The sequence below is a fragment of the Squalius cephalus genome, assembly GCF_949319135.1.
Source record: "Squalius cephalus genome assembly, chromosome: 17".
Lineage (NCBI taxonomy): Eukaryota > Metazoa > Chordata > Actinopteri > Cypriniformes > Leuciscidae > Squalius > Squalius cephalus.
The window spans coordinates 36944238-36971749 of NC_137138.1; the positions used below are offsets into that span (position 1 = coordinate 36944238).

Below are 27512 nucleotides of genomic sequence, written 5' to 3' on the forward strand. Positions count from 1 at the left end.
CTGTTTGTCATTGCTACTGTTGTTGATTATTGCTGCTGCTGTTATTGTTGCTGCTGTTTGTTATTGCTGCTGCTGTTTGTTATTTCTGTTGTTATTGCTGCTGCTGTTGGTTATTGCTGCTGCTGCTGTTGTTTATTGCTGCTGCTGTTTGTTATTTCTGCTGTTATTGCTGCTGCTGTTGGTTATTGCTGCTGCTGCTGTTTGTTATTTCTGCTGTTATTGTTGCTGCTGTTGATTATTGCTGCTGCTGTTGATTGTTGCTGATGCTTTTGATTATTGCTGCTGCTACTCTTGATTATTGTTGCTGCTTTTATTATTGCTGCTGCTGCTCTTGATCATTGTTGCTGCTGTTTGTTATTGCTGCTGCTGCTGTTGGTTATTGCTGCTGCTGTTGATTGTTGCTGCTGCTGTTGGTTATTGTTGCTGCTGTTGATTATTGCTGCTGCTTTTGATTGTTGCTGATGCTGTTGATTGTTGCTGATGCTTTTGATTATTGCTGCTGCTACTCTTGATTATTGTTGCTGGTTTTGATTATTGCTGCTGCTGCTGCTCTTGATCATTGTTGCTGCTGTTTGTTATTGCTGCTGCTGCTGTTGATTATTGCTGCTGCTGTTGGTTATTGTTGCTGCTGTTGATAATTGCTGCTGCTGTTGATTGTTGCTGCTGCTGTTGATTATTGCTGCTGCTGTTGATTATTGCTGCTGCTGTTTGTCATTGCTACTGTTGTTGATTATTGCTGCTGCTGTTATTGCTGCTGCTGTTTGTTATTGCTGCTGTTATTGCTGCTGCTGCTGTTGGTTATTGTTGCTGCTGTTGATTATTGCTGCTGCTGCTGCTGTTGATTGTTGCTGCAGCTGTTTGTCATTGCTACTGTTGTTGATTATTGCTGCTGCTGTTTGTTATTGCTACTGTTGTTGATTGTTGCTGCTGCTGTTTGTCATTGCTACTGTTGTTGATTATTACTGTTGTTGATTATTGCTGCTGCTGTTTGTCATTGCTACTGTTGTTGATTGTTGCTGCTGCTGTTTGTCATTGCTACTGTTGTTGATTATTGCTGCTGCTGTTTGTTATTGCTACTGTTGTTGATTGTTGCTGCTGCTGTTTGTCATTGCTACTGTTGTTGATTATTGCTGCTGCTGTTTGTCATTGCTACTGTTGTTGATTGTTGCTGCTGCTGTTTGTCATTTCTACTGTTGTTGATTGTTGCTGCTGCTGTTTGTCATTGCTACTGTTGTTGATTATTGCTGCTGCTGCTGTTGGTTATTGTTGCTGCTATTTGTTATTACTGCTGCTGCTGCTGCTGTTATTGCTGCTGCTGTTGATTATTGCTGCTGCTGTTGATTGTTGCTGATGCTTTTGATTATTGCTGCTGCTGATCTTGATTATTGTTGCTGATGCTTTTGATTATTGTTGCTGCTGATCTTAATTATTGTTGCTCCTGATCTTGATTATTGTTGCTGCTGCTCTTATTATTGCTGCTGCTGTTATTGTTGCTGCTGTTGATTATTGCTGCTGCTGCTGCTCTTATTATTGCTGCTGCTGTTTGTCATTGTTGCTGCTGTTGTTATTGCTGCTGCTGCTGCTGTCTACTGCCAATACATACACAACATGCTGCTGTGAGCAAGACAGACATGCTACTGCTGCACAAGCATACATGAATTAACCGTAGCAGATCTATACAGGTTGAGCTGGGGAAGGTGGAGGGTTTCTGAAAGTGCACTACAAACTGCTACAGCAAATAAGTTAGAATGTTGAGCAGCAAGCTCATTGGCTACTGATACGGCGGGAACCAATCAGCTGTGTCCTGTAGAGAATGATGTGATTGCAATCAGACTGGGTCAAGGTATCAGCCTGCGCCATCTAGAGTTTCATGACAGATCTTTGTATTTATTCTGTGTCTGAGGACACTGCTTCAGTGGTTGCTCTGGAGACTAGGTCAACTCGCCTAGAGCGGATGCGTCTATCTGCAGTTGTGGTCAGTGATCTTTGGCCCGTGACAGAGGTTTTCCTACTCTTGATGTGTACGTGTGGGTTAGGGCTCACCAGATCGCTGTCGTTACCCTCATCTTCCTCCTCTTCACTCTGGCCTTCCTGAGGCTTCAGTGTATTCGAGCTGAATTGGCTCAAAGGCTTTCCAAGAATGCCAAAGCTAAAGGCAAAAGAAAGTTGATACAATCAGGCAACAGAGACTATTAGAAACAAAAGTGAAATAGACACATATTACTATGCTTTTTATTACATCAGTTGTAAATAATTCAAAAGTATTACCTAAGAGACTTTAGCTGCTGTTTCAGCCCCTCCATCAGAGCCTCTGAATCACTGCGTTCAGTCGAGGGCAGTTTACCACGTCTAAAGCGCCTAAACAGGTGCGGGGCATTTTCCTGTGGAGTGGGCAGCAGAGAGGCCATCAGAGGGGAGCACTGGGTTAGGATCTTGCTCAGGGCAGGGCGTTGTTTGGACTTCCTGGATTAAAGGTCAGACAGAGAGTGAGAGATGGGCCAGTAAAAGCACACCTCACAAACATCTAAAGCATCTTCATTAATACAGTATATGCATAAAAACATTTAGAATACATTTGTGTCACTCGTTTTTAAAAATCTGGGTTCTGCTATGCTTTGGTGATAAAAGGAATCAAATATTACTATTTTTAAATTTTTCTCTCCATACATGAATGCTTGGCGTATGTATCAACAAATAAAGATAATCATATATATATATATATATATATATATGTACAGTGGGGAGAACAAGTATTTGATACACTGTCGATTTTGCAGGTTTTCCCACTTACAAAGCATGTAGAGGTCTGTAATTTTTATCATAGGTTTTTGTTTTAGATTCCGTCTCTCACAATGAAGAGTACCTTCATTGTGAGAGACGGAATCTAAAACAAAAATCCAGAAAATCACATTGTATATGTGGCGAGGGGGGCGTGGTTTTGCGAAGTCTGTAGCAGGAGAGAAAGGAGGGGGCCGATCGGTGAGTAAGTAGGTCAAGTGCAAAATGATGAACACCTGTGTCTGATTGCAGTGATTGGTGTGGAGAGACCGGATATAAGCCAGCATGCGGGAGGAGATGAGAGAGAGAGTTGGACTGGAACCTCACCTGTACGCTGTGTTTTGTGGAAGCTGTGATTGTTATTTGTCCCGTTTTGTTATTGCTCTGCGTGGCACGGTGAATGCGCTACGTGCGCCCTTTTTGTTTATTTGTTTCTTTTGTTAAATAAAAGTGAGTGTTTCAGTCACGCCGACCCCTGTCTTCTTCCTTCCTTGCAATATAATATTGAACCTCGTTACACTGGTGCCGAAACCCGGGAAGGAAGAAGATCGCCGCCGCCATGCAGGCTCCGCCAGGAACGCCATTTGCGGACATCATCCAATCGCTCGCTGGTCTTCACCAGGAACAACATCAGCATCTGCTGGCCATAAAGGAGGAGCAGGACAAAAGGTTCGAGGCGCTCCTCCGAGGCCAGCATGAAGACCGCGAGCTGTTCCGGAGCTGGATAGACCGGGAGGTTAGGGCCGTCCCCCCATCGTACAAAGACTCGTCCTCGCCGATACCTCTCAACAAGATGGGGCCCCAGGATGACCCAGAGGCATTTCTGGAGCTGTTTGAGAGGTCGGCTGAGGACCGGGGATGGCCCTCGACGGACTGGCCAATGCGGCTGATACCCCTGCTGTCCGGAGAGGCGCAGGTGGCCGCGCACCAACTGCCAGTCCAGAATCTCCTGGTCTATCAGGATCTCAAGCGGGCCATTCTCCAGCGGGTTGGCCGGACTCCGGAACAACATCGCCAGAGGTTCAGGACGCTGAACCTCGAGGAGTCTGGTCGACCCTTCATCATGGCCCAACAGCTCCGGGACTCGTGCCGCAAGTGGCTGATGGCCGACGGAAGCGACGTTGAGGAAATCATCGATCGTGTGGTGCTGGAGCAGTTCGTGGCGCGGTTGCCAGCGCAGACCGCGCAGTGGGTCCAGTGCCACCGCCCGACGTCGCTGAACCAGGCCATCCAGCTGGCGGAGGACCAAATGGTGGCGTGCCCGGGGGTCGGCGAACCCCTACCATCTGCTTCTCTCTCTCTCTCTCTCTCTAACCCCCCTCCTAAGCCCTCTCCCCTTCCCAGGTACCGGGGGAATCTGCCACCGAGACCAGCTCCAAGGTGGAGGACAGGGGGTGCCGCAGAACCGGTATCTTCCCCCAGGCCTCTTCCCCGGGGAGGGGGCCCATCGAGGGGGGGATTCTCTCCCCAGGCTGCGCTGCCTCTCTCTCCACGCCAATCCCTTGACCCGCTTCCTGCCACTGGAGCGGCGGGGAGGCCCGGGCCGGCTTGTTGGCGCTGCGGGGACCCGAGTCATTTTATCGACCGGTGTCCGGTGATGGAGGTGGGGACGCTGATCCGGGTCCCCGACGCGCCGCAAGCTGCCCCCGATCAAGCTGGCCTGTACCAAATACCCGTGAGTATAAAGGGGGGTACTTTTCAGGCTCTGGTAGTTTTAGGCTGTAACCAAACCTCTATCCACCAAAGCCTGATTCAACCTAAGGCATTAGATAATGGCCGCATGGTTAAGGTACGGTGTGTGCACAGGGAAGTGGTGAATTATCCGGTGATGCCTGTGGATATTCAATTTAGGGGACAAAAGCATAGTGTGGAGGTGGCGATTAACCCGCACCTCCGGCATCCGCTGATTTTGGGGACAGATTGGCCAGCGTTTAATAAGTTATTGGGTCATTTATGTGCGGATGCTTCTTGGGTAAAAAAAGATAAGAGGAAGGTGGCGATTGCTCAGTTGGGAGAAGCTGATCCGGAACCTCTGGGTACTGGTTCAGGGGAACAGAGCGCACTGGAGAGAACCATCCTCACAGAGCGCGATGATTTTCCCCTGGAACAGTCCCAGGATGACACGCTGAAACATGCCTTTGATCAGGTTCGCTCTATCGACGGCCAGCTTCCCCACACGGACCAACCGCTCACCTATCCGTATTTTACAATCATAAAAGATAAGTTGTATCGGGTAACCCAAGATGCCCAATCAAAGCAGGATACAACTCAGTTGTTGGTACCTAAAAGCCGTCGGGAAATGCTTTTCCAGACGGCTCATTCTAATCCAATGGCCGGGCATTTAGGACAAACCGCGACACTAAACCGTCTCATGGCCCGATTCTTTTGGCCGGGCATTCACGAGAATGTACGCAAGTGGTGTGCGTCTTGTCGTGAATGTCAGTTGGTGAATCCACCGGCCAACCCAAAAGCACCATTGTGCCCTATTCCGTTGATGCAGGTCCCCTTCGAACGAATTGGTATGGACCTCATCGGGCCATTAGAACGGTCAGCACGGGGACATCGCTTTGCTTTAGTCCTGGTGGACTACGCAACGCGATATCCTGAAGCAGTTCCGCTTCGCAATATTTCCGCAAATAGTGTGGCGAGCGCTCTGTTTCAGCTAATCTCCCGGGTGGGAATCCCGAAAGAGATTCTCACCGATCAAGGCACGGCGTTTATGTCACGAACGATACGCGAACTTTACGGATTATTGGGCATTAAATCGATCCGGACCAGTGTCTATCACCCACAAACAGACGGGCTGGTCGAACGATTTAACCGCACTTTGAAATCCATGATTCGAAAGTTCGTACAAGAAGACGCCAAAAATTGGGATCGGTGGTTAGAACCCCTCTTGTTCGCTGTACGGGAGGTCCCGCAAGCCTCCACGGGGTTTTCCCCCTTCGAGCTTCTCTATGGGCGTCAGCCCCGCGGGGTGTTAGATGTCCTTAGGGAAACTTGGGAGGACGGACCTTCAGCTAGTAAAAATGAAATTCAGTATGTCCTGGACCTGAGAACAAAACTCCACACTTTGGGGCGGCTGTCACGGGAGAATTTGTTACAGGCTCAGGACAAGCAAAGTCGGCTGTACAACAGGGGGGCTAGACTGCGTCAATTCACACCGGGAGAGAAAGTGCTTGTATTACTTCCTACCTCTAGCTCAAAATTACTCGCAAAGTGGCAAGGACCTTTTGAGGTTACGCGGCGAATTGGGGATCTTAACTATGAGGTAATACGAACAGATAGGGGCGGGGCACATCAAATTTACCACCTCAACCTGCTTAAAAAATGGTCTGAGGTGGAATCAGTGATGCTGGCGATGGTAGTGAGTGGAGAGGAGGATCTCGGTCCAGAGGCGAATGTCAAAACGAAATCTCTCGCCCTGGCCGCTGGGGGAGACCACCTCTCGCCATCCCAGCTCACTGATGTGCATAATTTACAAGCAGATTTTGCTGATGTGTTCTCGCCCCTGCCTGGTCGGACGGACCTCATTCAACACCACGTTGAGACAGAGCCGGGCGTGGTGATTCGCAGCCGGCCGTATCGACTGCCAGAGCACAAAAAGAAAGTTGTGCAAAGCGAATTAGAGTCGATGCTGGAGTTGGGAGTAATAGAAGAATCTAACAGTGACTGGGCGAGCCCGATAGTTTTAGTTCCTAAAACGGACGGCTCGATCCGGTTCTGTGTAGATTACAGGAAGGTGAATGCTGTGTCGAAGTTCGACGCTTATCCAATGCCATGGGTTGACGAATTGCTTGATCGGCTGGGTACTGCTCGATTTTATTCGACATTGGACTTAACCAAGGGATATTGGCAGATCCCCTTATCTCCATTATCCAAAGAAAAAACAGCTTTCACCACGCCGTTTGGGTTACACCAATTTGTCACTCTTCCTTTCGGGTTGTTCGGGGCTCCGGCAACGTTTCAGCGTCTGATGGACAGGATTCTCCGACCGCACGCTGCATATGCCGCTGCCTACTTGGATGATATCATCATCTATAGTGGTGACTGGCAGCGTCATATGCAGCAGGTGCGGGCTGTCCTGAAGACGCTGAGACGAGCTGGGCTCACGGCCAACCCGAAGAAGTGTGCAATTGGGCGGGTGGAAGTAAGATATCTGGGCTTCCACTTGGGTCATGGACAAGTGCGTCCCCAAATTGATAAGACAGCAGCGGTTGCGACTTGTCCGAGACCCAAGACCAAAAAGGAGGTTAGACAGTTCCTGGGGCTGGCGGGTTATTACAGAAGGTTTGTGCCTAATTATTCGGACCTCGCCAGCCCGCTGACTGATCTAACTAAAAAGGAGGTACCAGATACGGTCCAATGGACGGAGCAGTGTCAGCGGGCTTTTACCCAGATAAAGGCTGCTTTATGTGGCGGACCGCTCTTACATGCCCCTGACTTTTCTCTCCCTTTCATCCTACAGACCGACGCGTCGGACAGGGGGATGGGCGCGGCCCTGTCCCAGGAGGTAGAGGGTGAGGAGCGGCCGGTGCTGTACATCAGTCGGAAGCTCTCTAAGAGAGAGACGGTGTACAGCACCATAGAGAAGGAGTGTTTGGCCATCAGATGGGCCGTTCTCACCCTCCGCTATTACCTCTTGGGACGAGAGTTCACCCTCTGTTCGGACCACGCTCCCCTGCAGTGGCTCCACCGCATGAAGGATACCAACGCGCGGATCACTCGTTGGTATCTCGCTTTACAGCCTTTTAAGTTCAAGGTGATCCACAGGCCGGGTGTACAGATGGTTGTGACTGACTTCCTCTCCAGGAGGAGGGGGGGGGGGGCTGCAGGCCGGATGGCTCCCCGGCCTGAGTCGGGCGGTGGGGGTATGTGGCGAGGGGGGCGTGGTTTTGCGAAGTCTGTAGCAGGAGAGAAAGGAGGGGGCCGATCGGTGAGTAAGTAGGTCAAGTGCAAAATGATGAACACCTGTGTCTGATTGCAGTGATTGGTGTGGAGAGACCGGATATAAGCCAGCATGCGGGAGGAGATGAGAGAGAGAGTTGGACTGGAACCTCACCTGTACGCTGTGTTTTGTGGAAGCTGTGATTGTTATTTGTCCCGTTTTGTTATTGCTCTGCGTGGCACGGTGAATGCGCTACGTGCGCCCTTTTTGTTTATTTGTTTCTTTTGTTAAATAAAAGTGAGTGTTTCAGTCACGCCGACCCCTGTCTTCTTCCTTCCTTGCAATATAATATTGAACCTCGTTACAGTATGATTTTTAAATAATTAATTTGCATTTTATTGCATGACATAAGTATTTGATCACCTACCAACCAGTAAGAATTCCGGCTCTCACAGACCTGTTAGTTTTTCTTTAAGAAGCCCTCCTGTTCTCCACTCATTACCTGTATTAACTGCACCTGTTTGAACTCGTTACCTGTATAAAACTGTCCACACATTCAATCAAACAGACTCCAACCTCTCCACAATGGCCAAGACCAGAGAGCTGTGTAAGGACATCAGGGATAAAACTGTAGACCTGCACAAGGCTGGGATGGGCTACAGGGCTACAGGACAATAGGCAAGCAGCTTGGTGAGAAGGCAACAACTGTTGGCGCAATTATTAGAAAATGGAAGAAGTTCAAGATGACAGTCAATCTCCCTCGGTCTGGGGCACCATGCAAGATCTCACCTCGTGGGGCATCAATGATCATGAGGAAGGTGAGGGATCAGCCCAGAACTACACAGCAGGACCTGGTCAATGACCTGAAGAGAGCTGGGATCACAGTCTCAAAGAAAACCATTAGTAACACACTACGCCGTCATGGATTAAAATCCTGCAGCGCATGCAAGGTCCCCCTGCTCAAGCCAGCGCATGTCCAGGCCCATCTGGATGATCCAGAGGAGGAATGGGAGAAGGTCATGTGGTCTGATGAGACACAAATAGAGCTTTTTGGTCTAAACTCCACTCGCCGTGTTTGGAGGAGGAAGAAGGATGAGTACAACCCCAAGAACACCATCCCAACCGTGAAGCATGTAGGTGGAAAAATCATTCTTCGGGGATGCTTTCCTGCAAAGGGGACAGGACGACTGCACCGTATTGAGGGGAGGATGGATGGGGCCATGTATCGCGAGATCTTGGCCAACAACCTCCTTCCCTCAGTAAGAGCACTGAAGATGGGTCGTGGCTGGGTCTTCCAGCATGACAACGCCCAGAAACACACAGCCAGGGCAACTAAGGAGTGGCTCCGTAAGAAGCATCTCAAGGTCCTGGAGTGGCCTAGCCAGTCTCCAGACCAGAACCCAATAGAAAATCTTTGGAGGAGCTGAAAGTCCGTATTGCCCAGCGACAGCCCGAAACCTGAAGTATCTGGAGAAGGTCTGTATGGAGGAGTGGGCCAGAATCCCTGCAGTGTGTGCAAACCTGGTCAAGAACTACAGGACATGTATGATCTCTGTAACTGCAAATAAAGGTTTCTGTACCAAATATTAAGTTCTGCTTTACTGATGTATCACATACTTATGTCATGCAATAAAATGCATATTCATTATTTAAAAATCATACAATGTGATTTTCTGGATTTTTGTTTTAGATTCTGTCTCTCACAGTGATACCTATGATAAAAATTACAGACTTCTACATGCTTTGTAAGTGGGAAAACCTGCAAAATCGTCAGTGTATCAAATACTTGTTCTCCCCACTGTATATATATATATATATATATATATATATATATATATATATAAAATATTTGAATTAAAATATCAAAACTTTAAAAATATATTTTAATAAAATATACTGAATAAAATATGAAATCACTTTTAGTTTTCAGTTCAGTCAAACTTGACTAGAGTTTAGTTATATCTAGTGTTTCCAGCAAGTGGACTGTACCTGTTGTTCAGTGCTGTTCGTCGGGGCTCCACATCCTCAGACTGATCATTCAGGGCGGAGTTAAAGCTGTCGGAGCGGAACAAGCGGCCAATCTCCACCCGGACACCCTTCAGGCCCCGCCTCTCAAAGCTCACCCATACTGCATAGCTGCAAAAGCTGTAGAGACACTGAGGCACAGAAAACACACTGTCATGATGGGAAAGACGGATACGAAACTCTTGGCTACTAATGTTCAAATACATAAACGTTTTGGTTTGACATCCTCAGGAATCACATACTGTATATAAGTTGAAAGTTTGGCACAAACCTCATCTAGCTGAATGTCACTGTGAGTGGACGACACCTTGAACCTGTTGATATAAACAGACTCATAGTTTTCTCAAACATGCTCTGACTCACACATCATTCATCTGTTCTGACCCGTCAGTATTCATGTTCTGACCCGTCAGTATTCATATTCTGACCTGTCAGTATTCATGTTCTGACCCGTCAGTATTCATGTGTTCTGACCCGTCAGTATTCATGTGTTCTGACCCGTCAGTATTGATGTTCTGACCCGTCAGTATTCATGTGTTCTGACCCGTCAGTATTCATGTGTTCTGACCCATCAGTATTCATGTTCTGACCCGTCAGTGTTCATGTGTTCTGACCCGTCAGTATTGATGTTCTGACCCGTCAGTATTCATGTGTTCTGACCCGTCAGTGTTCATGTGTTCTAACCCATCAGTATTCATGTGTTCTGACCCATCAGTATTCATGTTCTGACCAGTATTCATGTTCTGACCCGTCAGTATTCATGTGTTCTGACCCATCAGTGTTCATGTGTTCTGACCCGTCAGTGTTCATGTGTTCTGACCCATCAGTGTTCATGTGTTCTGACCCGTCAGTATTTATGTGTTCTGACCCGTCAGTGTTCATGTGTTCTGACCCGTCAGTATTCATGTGTTCTGACCCGTCAGTAGTATTCATGTGTTCTGACCCGTCAGTATTCATGTGTTCTGACCCGTCAGTGTTCATGTGTTCTGACCCGTCAGTATTCATGTGTTCTGACCCGTCAGTGTTCATGTGTTCTAACCCATCAGTATTCATGTGTTCTGACCCATCAGTATTCATGTTCTGACCAGTATTCATGTTCTGACCCGTCAGTATTCATGTGTTCTGACCCATCAGTGTTCATGTGTTCTGACCCGTCAGTGTTCATGTGTTCTGACCCATCAGTGTTCATGTGTTCTGACCCGTCAGTATTTATGTGTTCTGACCCGTCAGTGTTCATGTGTTCTGACCCGTCAGTATTCATGTGTTCTGACCCGTCAGTAGTATTCATGTGTTCTGACCCGTCAGTATTCATGTGTTCTGACCCGTCAGTATTCATGTGTTCTGAACCGTCAGTGTTCATGTGTTCTGACCCGTCAGTATTCATGTGTTCTGACCAGGGCCGTTTGAAGGCATTTGGGGGCCCCAAGCAAAATGGACATGGAGGCCCCCCCCAATAAAAAACATATTATAATATGTAACCATATTCCGTCCGTTCGAAAAAAAAGTTGCACTAACTGTTTGTTACAATTGTGGTAAGTGATAAGTGTTCGAAAAAAAAGTTGCACTAACTGTTTGTTACAATTGTAACAAACAGTTAGTGCAACTTTTTTTTCGAACGGACGGAATATGGTTACATATTATAATATGTTTTAAGCAGCATTTGCCATCAGGCAGGTAGCTAACATAAACATATTTTTTCTAGCCTACCTGCTGCAAAATTACACCATTTGAGGCCATGATTGGTAAGGGCCAATGGGTGGAATGTGGCCAGGACACCGGGGTTACACCCCTACTCTTTACGAGAAATGCCATGGGATTTTTAATGACCACAGAGAGTCAGGACCTCGGTTTTATGTCTCATCCGAAGGACGGTGCTCTTTGACAGTATAGTGTCCCCGTCACTATACTGGGGCGTTAGGACCCACACAGACCACAGGGTGAGCACCCCCTGCTGGCCTCACTAACACCTCTTCCAGTTTTCCTCACTAACACCTCTTCCAGTTTTCACCTCTTCCAGTTTTCCTATTCATGTTTTCTGAACCGCCAGTGTTCATGTGTTCTGACCCGTCAGTGTTCATGTGTTCTGACCCGTCAGTATACAGGTGTTCTGACCCGTCAGTATACAGGTGTTCTGACCCATCAGTATACAGGTGTTCTGACCCATCAGTATACAGGTGTTCTGACCCATCAGTATACAGGTGTTCTGACCCGTCAGCACTCATCAGCAGCAGCCGAGAGTAGGAGAGTCCGAGCTGCCGCAGTGCCAGATCCAGCCGGTCTGCTGTTCTCCTCTCGCTGCCACTGTCCTCTCTGAAACAGATACACTTCTTTATTGTGCTCCTAATCTCATATGGCTCAATTATGGCTCAAACTCACCCCATGAGAGACTTTGGTCTTTTCTCCAGAGCTTTCTTCTCAAAGAAGCAGGAAAAGTAGAGCAGAAGATTGGCAAGAAACCCATCCAGCTCTTTGCTCCTGCAGATATAAAGAGGTTTGGAGCTTCAGTGCTGCACTAATAGAACTAGCAAGCAGATTTTACTGCAGAATTTAATATATGGGAATCTAAGAAGCGAATATACAAGATAAAGATAAAACATGAGTAAAATCTTAATGGGATAGTTCACCTAAAAATGCAAATTAGCCCATGATTTACTCACCCTCAAGCCATCCTAAGTGTATATGATGGATAGATGCACTTTTATGGACTTCAAAACAGAAACAGCCATTTACTGCCATTATAAAGCTTGTAAGAGCCAGGACCATTTTTAACATAACTCTGATTGTATTCGTCTGAAAGAAGAATGTCATATACACCTAGGATGACTTGAGGGAGAGTAAATCATGGGCTAATTTACATTTTTGGGTGAACTATCCCTTTAATATTTACTCATGTTTCCTCTAACTTGTATATTCGCTTCTTAGATTCCCTTAAATGAAATTCAGCAGTAAAAATTCAAATGTTGTCATCATTTATTCTCCAGATGTTCCAAACCTGTATGGGTTTCGTTCCTCCTTCTGTTGAACATAAAAGAAGATATTCTGAAGAATGCTGGAACCAGACGGTAGACGGCATCCATTTACTTCCATGGTAGGGAACAAAACACAAGGGAAGTAAGTGGGTGCCGTCTACTGTCTGGTTCCAGGCATTCTTCAGAAGACACTCACACAGGTTTGGAACAACAAACAGAAGATGAAGATGATGAATATGAAGGAGAGTTCAAAAAGGTTTCAATAAACAAAAGAGTCTTTTAATGAAAACAAACTCAAGTAATCCACGAAGATGAAAGCAAAGTAACAGCGTATCAACACACAAACATGAACAACAGCCGACAACTGAAGGGTGAAACAGTGCAACTTAAATACACAGTGATAATGAGATGATAACGAACAGGTGTGATGATTAGATGAGTGTCCATGGCAACTGATGAGTGGTGGGAAAGTAAGACAAAGAAACACATTATTGAAAGTAACTAACCAAAAGTGACTACGTTTACAAGCTGTCAATATTCGGGTTATGGTCGGGTTAAGGTCATTATTTGGGTTTCTGAAACATTCGGAATAACCCGTTTACATGCGTGAGCAGAGAGAGTTACTCCTGTATACATGGAATTTGTAATCAATTGGCAATATCCTGATGTAAACGGCGACGCACGGTTAGCGTCTGGACGTACGGACAACCATAAGACGCAATATGCGTCATTTCCGATTCTTCTTCATGTATCCAAAGACAACAACAACAGCAGCAGCACGCGGATAATGAATAGTTCGGGGCAGATAGCGATCGCCTTTGTTTGCGCTTTCCTCCTCGCTCCACAAGTGTGGTGCTGTGCTGCGTCTCGCCATGTTTACCTCTATTTCTTGTTTACTTCCGGTATACTGCACGCGGGTTTCTGTATGCGCCGTCTCTACTCAAAAGACCAAGATTCCTTGCGAATAGAACATGCGCAGAACACAAATCAATGTTCCTTTTGATGGGGATATGCTGATACGCGTTTACATGACCAAATATTCGGGTTAGAAAAGGGGTACCCCAGGGATCATATCCGGGTTTTTAAAAACCGGGATATGAGCATATTCGGGTTTTTGCCGGTGTTAACATGGCCGTGCGCGACCGGGTTATTGCTAATATCCCGGTTTTGAACGGGTTATTGGCTGCATGTAAACGTAATCAGTGTATGAAAACAGAAACTAAGAACAAACTAAACTTAATATGTGTGACAAAGGGTGAGTAAATGATGACAACATTTTCATTTTTTGAGTGAACTATCCCTTTAATAGAATAGAATATGGAAATGCAAAGCCATCCTCCTATTAAAGGTCCCATGACATGGAATATTTTATTATTTTAGAATGTTTTCTGGTGTGCCCTTATAATGTTATGTTTTTAAGATACTATAATTTGGAAATAAAAGGAATTTTTCCTAGCCTGATTTTAGCCTCTGATTTGAACGATCTGTTTGAAGGGGCGTGTCAGTGTGAGACTTCAGTGTAAACGCCCACTGCTGTGATTGGCTGTGAGACTTCAGTGTAAACACCCACTGCTGTGATTGGCTGTGAGACTTCAGTGTAAACGCCCACTGCTGTGATTGGCTGCTGTGAGACTTCAGTGTAAACACCCACTGCTGTGATTGGCTGTGAGACCTCAGTGTAAACGCCCACTGCTGTGATTGGCTGTGAGACTTCAGTGTAAACGCCCACTGCTGTGATTGGCTGCTGAGAGACTTCAGTGTAAACGCCGACTGCTGTAATTGGCTGCTGTGAGACTTCAGTGTAAACGCCCACTGCTGTGATTGGCTGTGAGACTTCAATGTAAACGCCCACTGCTGTGATTGGCTGCTGAGAGACTTCAGTGTAAACGCCCACTGCTGTGATTGGCTGTGAGACTTCAGTGTAAACGCCCACTGCTGTGATTGGATGCTGTGAGACTTCAGTGTAAACGGCCACTGCTGTGATTGGCTGACAGGCTTGCATATGGAATATTTAGCATTACATGTGGAACTCTCTTGAAAACTTTTACTATTACAGCTATTATACGTTTTCACTATTACAGCCATCAGGATTAGTCAAGTCAGTCAAGTCATCTTCATTTATATAGCGCTTTTAACAATGTAGATTGTTTCAAAGCAGCTTTACAGAGATAAACGTATAATTTAAAGGTCCCGTTGCATGCGATTCCATGTTTCAAACTTTAGTTAGTGTGTAATGTTGCTGTTAGAGCATAAATAATATCTGTAAAATTATAAAGCTCAAAGTTCCATGCCAAGCGAGATATTTTATTTAACAGAAGTGGACTACAAAAAACGGCTCGATTGGACTACATCCCTCTACATCCTGCTTTAGTGATGTCACTAGAACCGTTTCTTGACTAACCTCCGCCCACAGGAATGCTCCCTCAACTCTACTGGCTACTTGCGCACTTCTTATAACTTAGGCTACTGTGTTTACTCAGCTCTTACGGTGATTTTCTGAAGTAAAACTGACGCTTCATCTTTTGTGTGATGTACAATAAACTTTATTAAACTCATCAGTACATGTTTGATCATCATTCAGACAGCAGACTTGTAGGCTATTAATAAATAATGGATACATAGCCTACAAGCAGATGACAAATACGTTATAATAACCGTAATTTAACTACTAAACCATACCTGTTTCATCTCTATACAGCACTCTGACTCTGTAGGCATTATTGTCCGACTCGAAATGAACGCCGTTACTGAGAGTTTCTGATATTATCATCATTCCGTGAGATGAATTTTTCCTGACAGACTGAGCGCGAGCTCTTGAAGCTCCGCCCCCAGGGTCGTCCAGCAGCAGCTCATTTGCATTTAAAGGGCACACACTGGAACAGCTCGTTTTTCTGAGCCCCAAAAAATGTCAATTTAAACATGCTGTAAAAAATGATCTGTTGGGTATTTTGAGCTCAAACTTCACATACACACTCTGGGGACATCAGAGACTTATTTTACATCTTGTGAAAAGGGGCATAAAACGGGATCTTTAAGGTAAGATTGTTTTGGCTTTATAGCGGTTCTTTAATAAAGTTATTTTACAGCTAAAGTTATTTTTGATTGATTCGCTTCCATTGCAACGATCATTTGTTATTAAATTAGGGGCCGCTAAGACGACACCATTCTCTCTACACAGACTTTAAACGCGAACCTGTGAGAAACGCTGATGGCGTTCACATGCGCATTAAGAATTGGTTCTATAGTTATGTGCGTTTGAATATATGTACGCAGGTTTGTAATTCCCTACAAACCAATCCTAAACAAAGTACTGGTCTTTCCTTATAGTTTTGATTCAGAATTTTATTTTAATTTATCAATTTGGGGTAGATACGTGAATTGAGTTTCCCGACAACGCTTTATCTGTAGAGTGGTAAAGGGATCCTCCATAGGGAGAGACTAGTTGGCACTTCAGCACTGCGTTGTCATCGGGTCCAGGCGCAGGTCCTTCGTCAGATCTGGATACGGCCTGGATCCGGCAGGCTGCGGGAAAACCTCGGGATAAACAAAGACACTAAAATTAGCGTAGATGCCATTCTTCTCATGATGTAACAAGTACATCAGGATTTATGGGAAGTGTTCCCGGTTCCGGCTGACCTAATCTATGCAGCCTAACACTGAATTATAGAAGTCTATAATGTATTATGTGAATGCTAGGTCAAAGAGATGTGTCTTTAATCTAGCTTTGAACTGACAGAGTGCTGGCGGACAATGGTAGGAAGACTATTCCAAAGTTTTGGTGCTAAATAGGAGAAGGATCTACCGCCAGCAGTCGATTTTGATATTCTAGGTATTATCAACTGGCCAGAGTTTTGAGATCGCAATAGACGTGAAGGACTATAATGCGTTAAGAGCTCGCTCAAGCACTGCGGAGCTAAACCATTTAGTGCTTTGTAAGTAATCAGCAATATTTTAAAATTGATGCAATGTTTAATAGGGAGCCAGTGCAGTGTTGACAGAACCGGGCTAATATGGTCATACTTCCTGGTTCTGGTAAGAACTCGAGCTGCTGCGTTTTGGACCAGCTGTAGTTTGTTTATTAAGCGTGCAGGGCAACCACCCAGTAGAGCATTAGAATAATCTAGCCTTGAGGTCATGAACGCATGAACTAATTGTTCCGCATTTGTCAATGAGAGCATATGGCGTAATTTAGATATATTTTGAAGATGGAAAAATGCGGTTTTACAGATACTAGACACGTGACTTTCAAATGAGAGATTGGTATCAAAGAGCACACCCAGGTTCCTAACCGACGACGAAGACTTAACAGAGCAGCCATCAAGTGTTAGACAGTATTCTAGGTTATTACGTGAGGAAGTTTTTTGTCCAATAATTAGAATCTCTGTTTTTTCAGAATTTAGAAGTAGGAAATTACGAGTCATCCAATTTTTTATATCCGCTATGCATTCTGTTAATTTAGTGAATTGGTAAGTTTCGTCCGGGCGTGAAGAAATATAGAGCTGAGTATCATCAGCATAACAGTGAAAGCTAATTCCATGTTTCCTAATGATATCTCCCAAGGGTAGCATGTACAGAGTGAACAGCAGCGGTCCTAGTACTGAGCCTTGTGGTACGCCATACTGAACTTGTGATCGATAAGACATCTCTTCATTTACTGCTACAAATTGATAACGGTCAGATAAGTATGATTTAAACCATGCTAGTGCAATTCCACTAATGCCAACATAGTTTTCTAGTCTATTTAAAATAATGTTGTGGTCGATAGTATCAAATGCAGCACTAAGATCGAGTAACACTAATAGAGAGACACAACCACGATCGGATGATAAGAGCAAATCATTTGTAACTCTAACGAGAGCTGTCTCGGTACTATGGTACGGTCTAAATCCTGACTGGAAATCCTCGCAGATATCATTTCTTTCAAGAAAGGAATACAGTTGTGAGGATACTGCCTTTTCTAGTATCTTTGACAGAAAAGGTAGATTCGAGATCGGCCTGTAATTGACTAATTGTGTAGGATCAAGTTGCGGTTTTTTAACAAGCAGTTTAATCATAGCCAGCTTAACCCTCTGGGGTCTAAGGTGTTTTTGGGGTCCTTGAGATGTTCTGACATGCCCTGACATTTGTGCTTTTTTCAGTTGCTTATAAACATATTAATGGCAAAAAAAAATTACACACTATTTAGCACAAACAGGGCTACCATAATATGTGAGCAACAAGAATGTACATGTCTGCTTTTTTGACAGAATAATGTTTATGCATGGTTATTGAAAAAACTAAAAACTAAAGTTTCTGAAATAAGGCCATAAAACACATTCTAAATATGTGCCAATAAGACTTTTGTCTAATGGATGTCATCGCCTAGTGTTTTTTCTTCAAAATGATGTGAAAATCACCCTGCCTTATCATTCACATAACACAATACATTGATTTGAATTTTGCAAAGCACTTTCTGTTTGGAAAGGCAATATGCGGAGTGGGCGTCAACGATCATGCATATTTAGTGGTTCACACCTGAGGAGACAATGGGGCCTGCATACTTAATTAGCCATTCATTCAGGTGAGTAACTGAGCCACAAGAATGCAAGAGCAACAGTTGGAAGCATCTCAATTCTTTTTTATTTTTCCACATATTGTGCTTGCAATTTGGCCTATAATATCCAAGGAAAACATGTCTAGTAATTGTGCAGTTAATTCTCATACTGTATTTTCAGTTTTGGAATATTTATCCTCTCCCCAAATTTGTCACTAATAAAACACAATAAAAATTATTTAAAGAAAAGGCTTATATTTACCTTTTAATAGTTTGTTTACATCTACCTTGTAAATATATTTTTTTATTAAAAAGGTTACAATTACAACAACAATTCAAGTGTAATCTTTCTTTGTAAAAACTAAAGTATACATTTTATCATACATATTTCAAAGTTAAGGATTTGATTGATTATTTGATTACTTTATTTTTGACAAAACATACTATATTTAACATGAGCAAATATTGGCAAACAAAAGCTTATTTGAGGTGGCAGATATTTTACAGTAAAAATGTATAATCTATCCAAAACTAATCAACGAAATGTTGTCTTTCATATGTCTGTAACATAGGTCTTTCATTTTTATTATAAGAAATATAAATGTTAATTTGCAGTTTAATACGTTGCTTATACAAATACATTTTATTTCAACATATTTCAGTCGATTTTTACTCAGTATAGCAATACAGATTGCTAAAACCGAAACATTCATTCACAAACAGAAACGCCTGACTGTAACGTTGTTTTTATGAAATATTAAGGCATATAAATGTTAATTTTCAGTTTAATACGTTGTGTCACGGTGTGGGTTTTGTGTCTTGTTGTTGTCTGTCATGTGTTCCTCTGTCTTTGCATGTTTAGCTGTCTCCCGTTATGTTGATTAGTCTTCCCAGGTGTTTCTTATTTACCACGCCCCCTTGTTATCTTGTTTAGCTTGGTTGTCTGTGTATTTAAACCTCTGTGCTTCAGTTATTGTTGGTCGGTCGTTGTTTCATGTAGCTGTTTCCTTGTTCTGGTCCTGAGTTCCGTGTTCTGTTGTTTACCTGGATTTCCTGTTTGTTTTATTAAAATAACGCTTGCATATGGATTCTCTCTCTGCTTCATCCTTGCCTCAGCGTGACAGAACGACCGACCAAAAATGAATCCAGCAGCTTTGGAGAGTCTCCAGCCAAGAAGGCGGCCACGCCTAATTCTGATTCCCAGAATGGCCGCCTTCACGCTTCCTGAGTCTCTTCACGTCATGCCTGCAAAGCTTGAGTCTCTTCGCGTCATGCCTGCAAAGCCTGAGGCTCTTCGCGTCATGCCTGCAAAGCTTGAGTCTCTTCGCGTCATGCCTGCAAAGCTTGAGTCTCTTCGCGTCATGCCTGCAAAGCCTGAGTCTCTTCGCGTCATGCCTGCAAAGCCTGAGACTGTTCACGTCACGTCTGCCGATCCAGACTGTTCACGTCACGTCTGCCGATCCAGAGACTGTTCACGTCTCATCTGTTCCAGTGTCTCCGGACAAGATGGCCGCCGCCGAGCCAGTAGGTGTTTCTCAATGTCAAGGATACTTCCTTGGCAGGACTGGTCCTTCCAAGTCACTTCCTTCAAAGGCTAGACGAGGCTCCTCTTTAGCATTCTACTGTCTATGGTTTTTCAACGGCTCTGGAACAGGCTAGCAAGTGCACGTCAGTGCGTCATTACGTCAGTGAAAATGAAAAACAGAGCGTTGCTATGGACGCAGTTCTGTTCACTCAGGCAATATAATCGTTTTTAAATCAATAAACTCCTTTTTAATCATATTGATTCTTTGACTGTCAAGTGTGTTTATAAACAGTGCGGGTCAATTTGACTCATAACATAATGGATGTAATTATTTTTTAAAACAAATGTTTGGTAACGTAAATATACTTAAATTTGAAAGCATATTGCGCCGTTAACGATCCGACTCCGTTAACGTCCGAAATTTTGAATTTTTTTAACAAGATAGCAAAGCTGCGCGCATAGGATTGTGGGTGATTTGAGAGCGTGAAGAGCGCGAAGGCTACACATATGCATCCTTTCCTGTATATGGGATATTTTTCGAACGGAGGACTCAGTCCTTGGTTGAAATTCCGAGGATCCTCGACATTGGAACAGTCCTTAGACGGATGTGGATGACGTAGCATCCTCGAAATTCTGGCTTCCGAGGATCCTTCCTTGACATTAAGAAACGGCTAGTGTCTCCGGACAAGATGGCCGCGGCCGAGCCTGTGTGTGTTCCTGTTCCTGTGTCTTTTCCAGTGTCTCCAGACAAGATGGCCACCGCCGAGCCAGTGATTCTGGACAAGATGGCCGCCGAGCCAAAGTCTGTGATGATCCTGCCCAGCTCAAAGCCCTCTTCGCCGCTGGTCCTGCCCAGCTCAAAGCCCTCTTCGCTGCTGGTCCTGCCCAGCTCAAAGTCCTCTTCGCCGCTGGTCCCGTCCAGCCCAGAGCCTCCTTCGCCGCTGGTCCCGTCCAGTCCAGAGTCTCCTTCGCCGCTGGTTCCGTCCAGTCCAGAGCTTCCTTCGCCGCTGGTTCCGTCCAGTCCAGAGCTTCCTTCGCTGCTGGCCGCCTGAAGGGTCTTCTCCGCCCTGGCCGCCCGAAGGGTCTTCTCCGCCCTGGCCGCCCGAAGGGTCTTCTCCGCCCTGGCCGCCCGAAGGGTCTTCTCCGCCCTGGCCGCCCGAAGGGTCTTCTCCGCCCTGGCCGCCCGAAGGGTCTTCGCCGCCCTGGCTGCCTGCACGTCCTGCTCCGCCCTGGCTGCCTGCACGTCCTGCTCCACGTCCTGCTCCGCCCTGGCTGCCTGCACGTCCTGCTCCGCCCTGGTCGCCCACGCTCCACGGCCCAGGTCCGCCTTGCCTATATCCTGGTCCCGGTTCCCAGTGCGGGCCTGGCCCTCCGTCCCTCCCCCAAGACCGCCTCCGCTTCACCGCCCTCCTGAACTTTTTTTTTTTATTTGGGCGTCGGGAGCCGCCCATAGAGGGGGGGCTATGTCACGGTGTGGGTTTTGTGTCTTGTTGTTGTCTGTCATGTGTTCCTCTGTCTTTGCATGTTTAGCTGTCTCCCGTTATGTTGATTAGTCTTCCCAGGTGTTTCTTATTTACCACGCCCCCTTGTTATCTAGTTTAGCTTGGTTGTCTGTGTATTTAAACCTCTGTGCTTCAGTTATTGTTGGTCGGTCGTTGTTTCATGTAGCTGTTTCCTTGTTCTGGTCTTGAGTTCCGTGTTCTGTTGTTTACCTGGATTTCCTGTTTGTTTTATTAAAATAACGCTTGCATATGGATTCTCTCTCTGCTTCATTCCTGCCTACATCGTAACACGTTGCTTATACAAATAGCCTACATTTTATTTCAACATATTTCTGTTGATTTTTACTCAACTCAGTATAGCAATACAGTTTGCTAAAACATCATCATTCATTCACACAGAGACGCAATTTAAATTTAAACTGTCTTTTTGCGAGCTGTGATAAACAGCGCGCATCTCTGCGGCTGCCGTTCATTCATTCACAGAAACGCGATTAACTTGAGAAGGAAAAAAAACTTACTACAGTATTCGGATCCTCTCTCCTGCAATACCCGCACTCTGAGGTAGATTTTCCATTATTATTATTCCTCACAGCGCTGCCAGATGGTGTAACACATAGGCTACAATGATATGATTAAACTTGTGTTTTCTCGAGCTGATATGGGGGCGTTCACAGGTTTGCGTGGATTGCCTCAGTAATTTGCATTTGAATAGCACGCGCTCTCCGTGGGCGTGTTCACATTACATTTGAATGAGCTCTAATTAGCTCGACTGGAATCGCTCTCTTTTAATACAGATTTCACAAGATGAGAATATTTGTTTTTTATATAAATTACCTCATTTAAAAGAAGAGAATTCAAGCTTCATGCCTGTGTGTCTGTATGACTGTTTGACTGAGTATTCGCTGAGTTACAGTTCATTTTCGGACGCGTTTCAGAATGGTCTTCACTGACAGAGAGAAGGCAGAACTCGCATCACGTTTATTTTTCTTTATTTGGCAAAAAGCACAACACTTTGTTTTTATTGTGAGTATACACAAAAATAATACCAGGGTTCTCAAGTCTCACGCATTGGCCGTGAGACACACGCAATTCAACCAGTTCACACGCTCACACGCCACACCATGTATTTCTCACGCTGAAAAGGCAATGCCAACCAAGTTGTCCTACAAGCTTTATATATAACGTTGTATATGAGGCGCGGGCACACAAAGTGAAGTTTCCTGCCGCCAGCACGTATGTCGGCCAGATTGCGTTCGTTAATAGGCAACATAGATGCGCGAACACACGGAAGTTGACGGAACATTCTCGGCCACCGTACGTTCGTTACTAGGTAACCAACAACATCGCGCGAACACACGTCGTGATGATGGAGAAGGTAAGTTGGAAGAAAGCTCGTCTAACATTTTAAGGCTAGAACATTTAATATATAGCCCATCGTATACATTATTATTGATGTGCACAGTCAAAAACTCTACAACTACTTTGCAACCAGGCCAGAAGCTTTGGCTCAGTTTGGCTAGCTTACATTATCTGAAACTAAGGGAAATGTTAGTGGGTATGGGAAGGAATGAAGATCTATTTCTTCATTTTATTTTAAATAAATTTAAATGTATTTATTTTATTTTAAATTATATTATATATTATACTGTATTAATATTTCTAGTTACATTAAGGCTACATACGTATTAAAGCAGAGTGCTCTGGGTAATATTTTATATCCTGTCAAAACATAACGTTGCATTAATCATTGATTGCCATTGCATTTGTATTTTTCAAACACTTGCAACACAAAACACATTTCATAAGCTGGAGTGTGTACTCTTGTGTACACAAACACACACACATACCTTAATAATACTCTAATATGTCATTTGTTCTCAATGTCCCACCACACAATAAATCATTATACCATTTCGACTAGACACATTCAAAATGCAAAAATATTTGTTTTTCCAAACTGTTTGAGCAATTTGTTATATTTTTGTAATTTTTGTAACTTAATTGTAATTTTGAAATATAACATTAAAGAGTATATTTAATGTGATTAATTGCTCTGTCATTGATCAGATTTACCAATTGTTATAGGCTAATTTCAATTTGTGCTGGTTAATTATGAACAATGGGTAAAATTGGGGGGCGGGGACAGATGGGGCGGGGCTCCATTAGGGCTCCTCCCCCAACCGCATGTGATCTCACTCCAAGATTTTGATAAAACTTGAGAACCCTGTAATACACATTTAACAGAATCGATTGATGTATGAAACTTGCTTGTAATTTCAAAGTCAACAGAGCAAAATTAATTTCTTTTGAACTGAACTGAAAAAAAGCGAGCCTATCGCACCGGCGCGATTGTCGACCTCAGGGGGTTAAAGTTTTTTGGTACGTATCCTAGAGACAAAGATGAATTAATGATATTAAGAAGAGGATCTATGACCTCTGGAAGCATCTCTTTCAGTAGCTTAGTCGGTATAGGGTCTAACATACATGTTGTCGATTTAGATGATTTAACGAGTTTAGTAAATTCTTCCTCTCCTATAGCAACGAATGAATAAAATTTTTCCTCCGGGAGACTACAATGCACTGCCTGATGCGATACTGTAGTAGACGGTTGCATAGTTATAATTTTGTCCCTGATATTATCAATCTTATAAGTGAAGAAGTTCATAAAGTCATTACTGCTGTGCTGCTTGGAAACTTCTGTGTTTGAAGCTTTCTTTTTCGTTAGTTTATCCACCGTTTCAAATAAATACCTAGGATTATGTTTATTTTCTTCTAATAGGGTTGAAAAATAAGCAGATCTAGCAGCTTTTAAAGCCTCTCTGTAAGCAATCGAGCTCTCCTTCCATGAAATGCGAAATACCTCTAGTTTTGTTTTCTTCCAGTTGCGCTCCATCTCTCTGGCTGCTCTCTTAAGTGCCGAGTGTGCTCGTTGTACCACGGCGTTGGACTATTTTCTTTAATCTTCTTTAAGCGCAACGGAGCAACTGTGTCTAAAGTGCTGGAAAAGAGAGAGTTAAAAGTTTCTGTCATAATATCGAGCTCTTCTAAGCTATCCGGGATGCTGAGATGATGAAACTGATCAGGAAGATTATTAATAAAGCAATCTTTAGTGGCAGAAGTGATAGGTCTCACATATTTGAAACACGGAGTCGGCTTTGCAGCCTTGGCTAAATGCAAATTACACGAGACTAGATAATGATCTGAGATGTCATCGCTCTGCTGCAGAATTTCAACGGCATCAACATCTATTCCGTGTGATAATATTAGATCTAGAGTATGATTACGACGATGAGTAGGTCCTGACACGTGTTGTCTAACTCCAATAGAGTTCAGAATGTCTTTAAATGCCAATCCCAATGCATCTTTTTCATTATCTATATGTATATTAAAATAACCAACAATTAGTACTTTATCTGCAGCCAATACTAACTCTGATAGAAAGTCCGCAAATTCTTTGATAAAGTCTGTATGGTGCCCTGGTGGCCTGTATACAGTAGCCAGCACAAATCTCAAACGGGATTTATTGTTTACACTATATATTTTCACATTAAAGGGGGGGTGAAATGCTATTTCATGCATACTGAGTTTTTTACACTGGTAAAGAGTTGGATTCCCATGCTAAACATGGACAAAGTTTCAAAAACTAAGTTGTACGTTTGAAGGAGTATTTTTGTTCCAAAAATACTCCTTCCGGTTTGTCACAAGTTTCGGAAAGTTTTTTTCGAGTATGGCTCTGTCTTACGTAAGATAGAGCGGAATTTCCTTATATGGGTCCTAAGGGCACTTCTCCGGTAAGATCGCGGGCGCGCGCGCAGTCGTAAACCAGAGCAAGAGAGTGAAAGCAGTACCTCATCAAAGCGCCCTGCCCGGCTTTTGGGAAGTCAATGTCACCAAAGAAGTGTGTTTTTGGTTGCCAGGGTAAGACAACCCTGCACAGATTCCCAAAGAACCCAGCGTTAAGGAACCCGTGGATGGAGTTTGTTTTCCTGAGCATAAACGGAGTTGTGTTAGACTGTTGTTCCCTGCATTTCGACGATGATTGTTTTATAAACAAAGCCCATATCGACGGATTTGCAGATCGTCTAATGCTTAAGGATCGAGCAGTCACAATGTAAAGGTTCGCGGTCGTGCGTTGGAACGGTGAGTAAAACTGTTGAACAAATGTCTCTGTGTGTTGTTAGCTAGGCGGGTAAGCACATCTTTAGCTTCGCCCACACGGCCCGCCCCCAGCCGCTCGTTTTTTTCCGGAAAGACTCGGTACAGTCGATCTTTCAATTAAAAATATAATAAAACAAAAGACTTTTTGGAGATATGAAGGATGCAATATTACTCTATAGGTACTCAAGATTAACAGGAGATTGAGTGAAAATGAGCATTTCACCCCCCCTTTAAGCACTAACACTTCAAAAGAATTATATTTAAAACTTGATTTCTTAGTGGTTTTGAAAATATTACTATAGATTACAGCAACACCACCCCCTTTGCGTTTCAGACGAGGCTCATGTTTATAACAGTAATCTTGCGGGGTGGACTCATTTAAAGTAATGTAATCGTTTGGTTTTAGCCAGGTTTCTGTCAAACACAGCACATCTAGGTTATTATCTGAAATCATATCATTAACAATGAGTGCTTTTGAAGTAAGCGATTAACGAATCGTAAGAAGTTTAAGTGTTTAGATCTATTCCCATCACATGAAAGGTTGCAGTGATGATTGAGCAGATGACAGCCTGTTGATCGCGTGAATGAAGTGATCTCATCATTGCAACACAGTTTCTGCACTCTCACTAATGATTTCACCAATGCAAACATGAGGTAAATACAGTAAGAGCTTCGCTGTGCAGCGTAACAGCGTCATTGATTTCATAACGAGTTTTGGCAAGTGTCCAGATAAACTCGAGCTGTGTGATTGACAGCTTGGGCGAATGGAATGGGATTGTTCTTTGATCGCTTTCTGTATATTTTAATCACAGTTTAAATAAGATTATTTTCATCCTACTAAGAGAAATGATGTGAAGTTGATCGTTTAGTCACTGGCTTGATTTACTGATGCATAAACACTATTTATATATCAAAAATCTTCCAAAAATTGCAAAAATGTTGAGTAAAAATATTAATAAACAGTGTAAAATTACATTTGTAAAAAAAACACTATTATTCTGTTACAAAATTAAATGTTATTTTCTGGGAGCGCTGATAAACAGTATTGAACTACTTTGAGAGAAAGATTATCTGTCTGAACTTGAACAATTACACAGACATTCACATAACCCACTGGTTCATCACAGGCTCGGATGGAGGAACTAAAAAATACTTTTGTGTTCATTTGTACATCCAAACACTGAGCAACTGCCATGCTCCGCTCGTTTGCAAGCCATGATGTCTCTCGAGGAAAAACCAGTATCGCAGTCGCGCAGCTCATTTTCTCATGGGCGGCCAAATTCTCTTTGCAGGCAAAGCAGAGAAAGGGGAGGTGACCTTTCACCTTATGACGACATAAGGGGAAGATTTCTAGATTCGCCCGTCTGAGCTTTCTCTCTCTCACAAACACCCAGGGCTTGGTTTACACCCATCAGAACGTCTAGCCACTGGGGGACCATAGGCAGGCTAGGGGAACTCGTATTATTGTTAAAAAAAACTCATAAAGTGACATTTTCATGTCACGGGACCTTTAAACTAAAAGTAATGGCGTACCTCATGAGTGTTAGGAAGCGGTGAGGTACGGGATATCGCTCGTTCTCCGTCAGCAAACGCAGCGCTGCCACTGCAACACATCACATCACATCACATCACATTACATCAGGCTTTCACTGCTCATATTGTGTTCATTACACACAGACTTACATTTCACATGCTGAACCGTGACGTGTGTGTCCTGTGAGTGTGTTACTGAGCTCTCGAAGGCGTCCAGCTGAGCCGGAGTCACAGTATTCCTGAGAATCAACCAGACAGAGTTAATCAATCGCTCACAATAACACATCAGCGTCCTGCATAGTGAAGTTATGAAGCCATAATTATGTCCTGATCGCAGTACTTCTGCCACTTCTCCAGATGCTGTCTGATTAGCTCCTGGTATGCAGATGACTTTGGATCTTCCTTCTCTTTCTCCTCTTCTTGGGAACTGAAAACACATGAAATCTTGCTTGTGCAACTTTTTTCCCCAATAAAATCAAATAAAAAACGCAGACTAGCGAAACCGAGCAGTGACAAATTGTTAAAGAACAATATCAGTGTATTACCTGCTGAAGTCCAGGCCTGGTGTTTCCTCACTCCAGCGTCCAGAGCTCATCGTCAT

The 27512-nt window shown here is 44.0% G+C and overlaps 1 protein-coding gene across 1 annotated transcript; it reads right to left on the bottom strand.

Moving 5' to 3' along the window:
• Positions 1 to 1887: 1887 nt before the first annotated feature.
• ppp1r36 (protein phosphatase 1 regulatory subunit 36) lies at positions 1888 to 27512 on the bottom strand (the record flags this gene model as incomplete). Its single annotated transcript, XM_079898392.1, has 10 exons — positions 1888 to 2149; positions 2269 to 2463; positions 9656 to 9822; positions 9963 to 10033; positions 11700 to 12001; positions 12068 to 12166; positions 26912 to 26981; positions 27062 to 27150; positions 27252 to 27338; positions 27457 to 27512. The coding sequence occupies 10 exons, from the start codon at positions 27510 to 27512 to the stop codon at positions 1888 to 1890; spliced, it is 1398 nt and encodes a 465-aa protein (XP_079754518.1).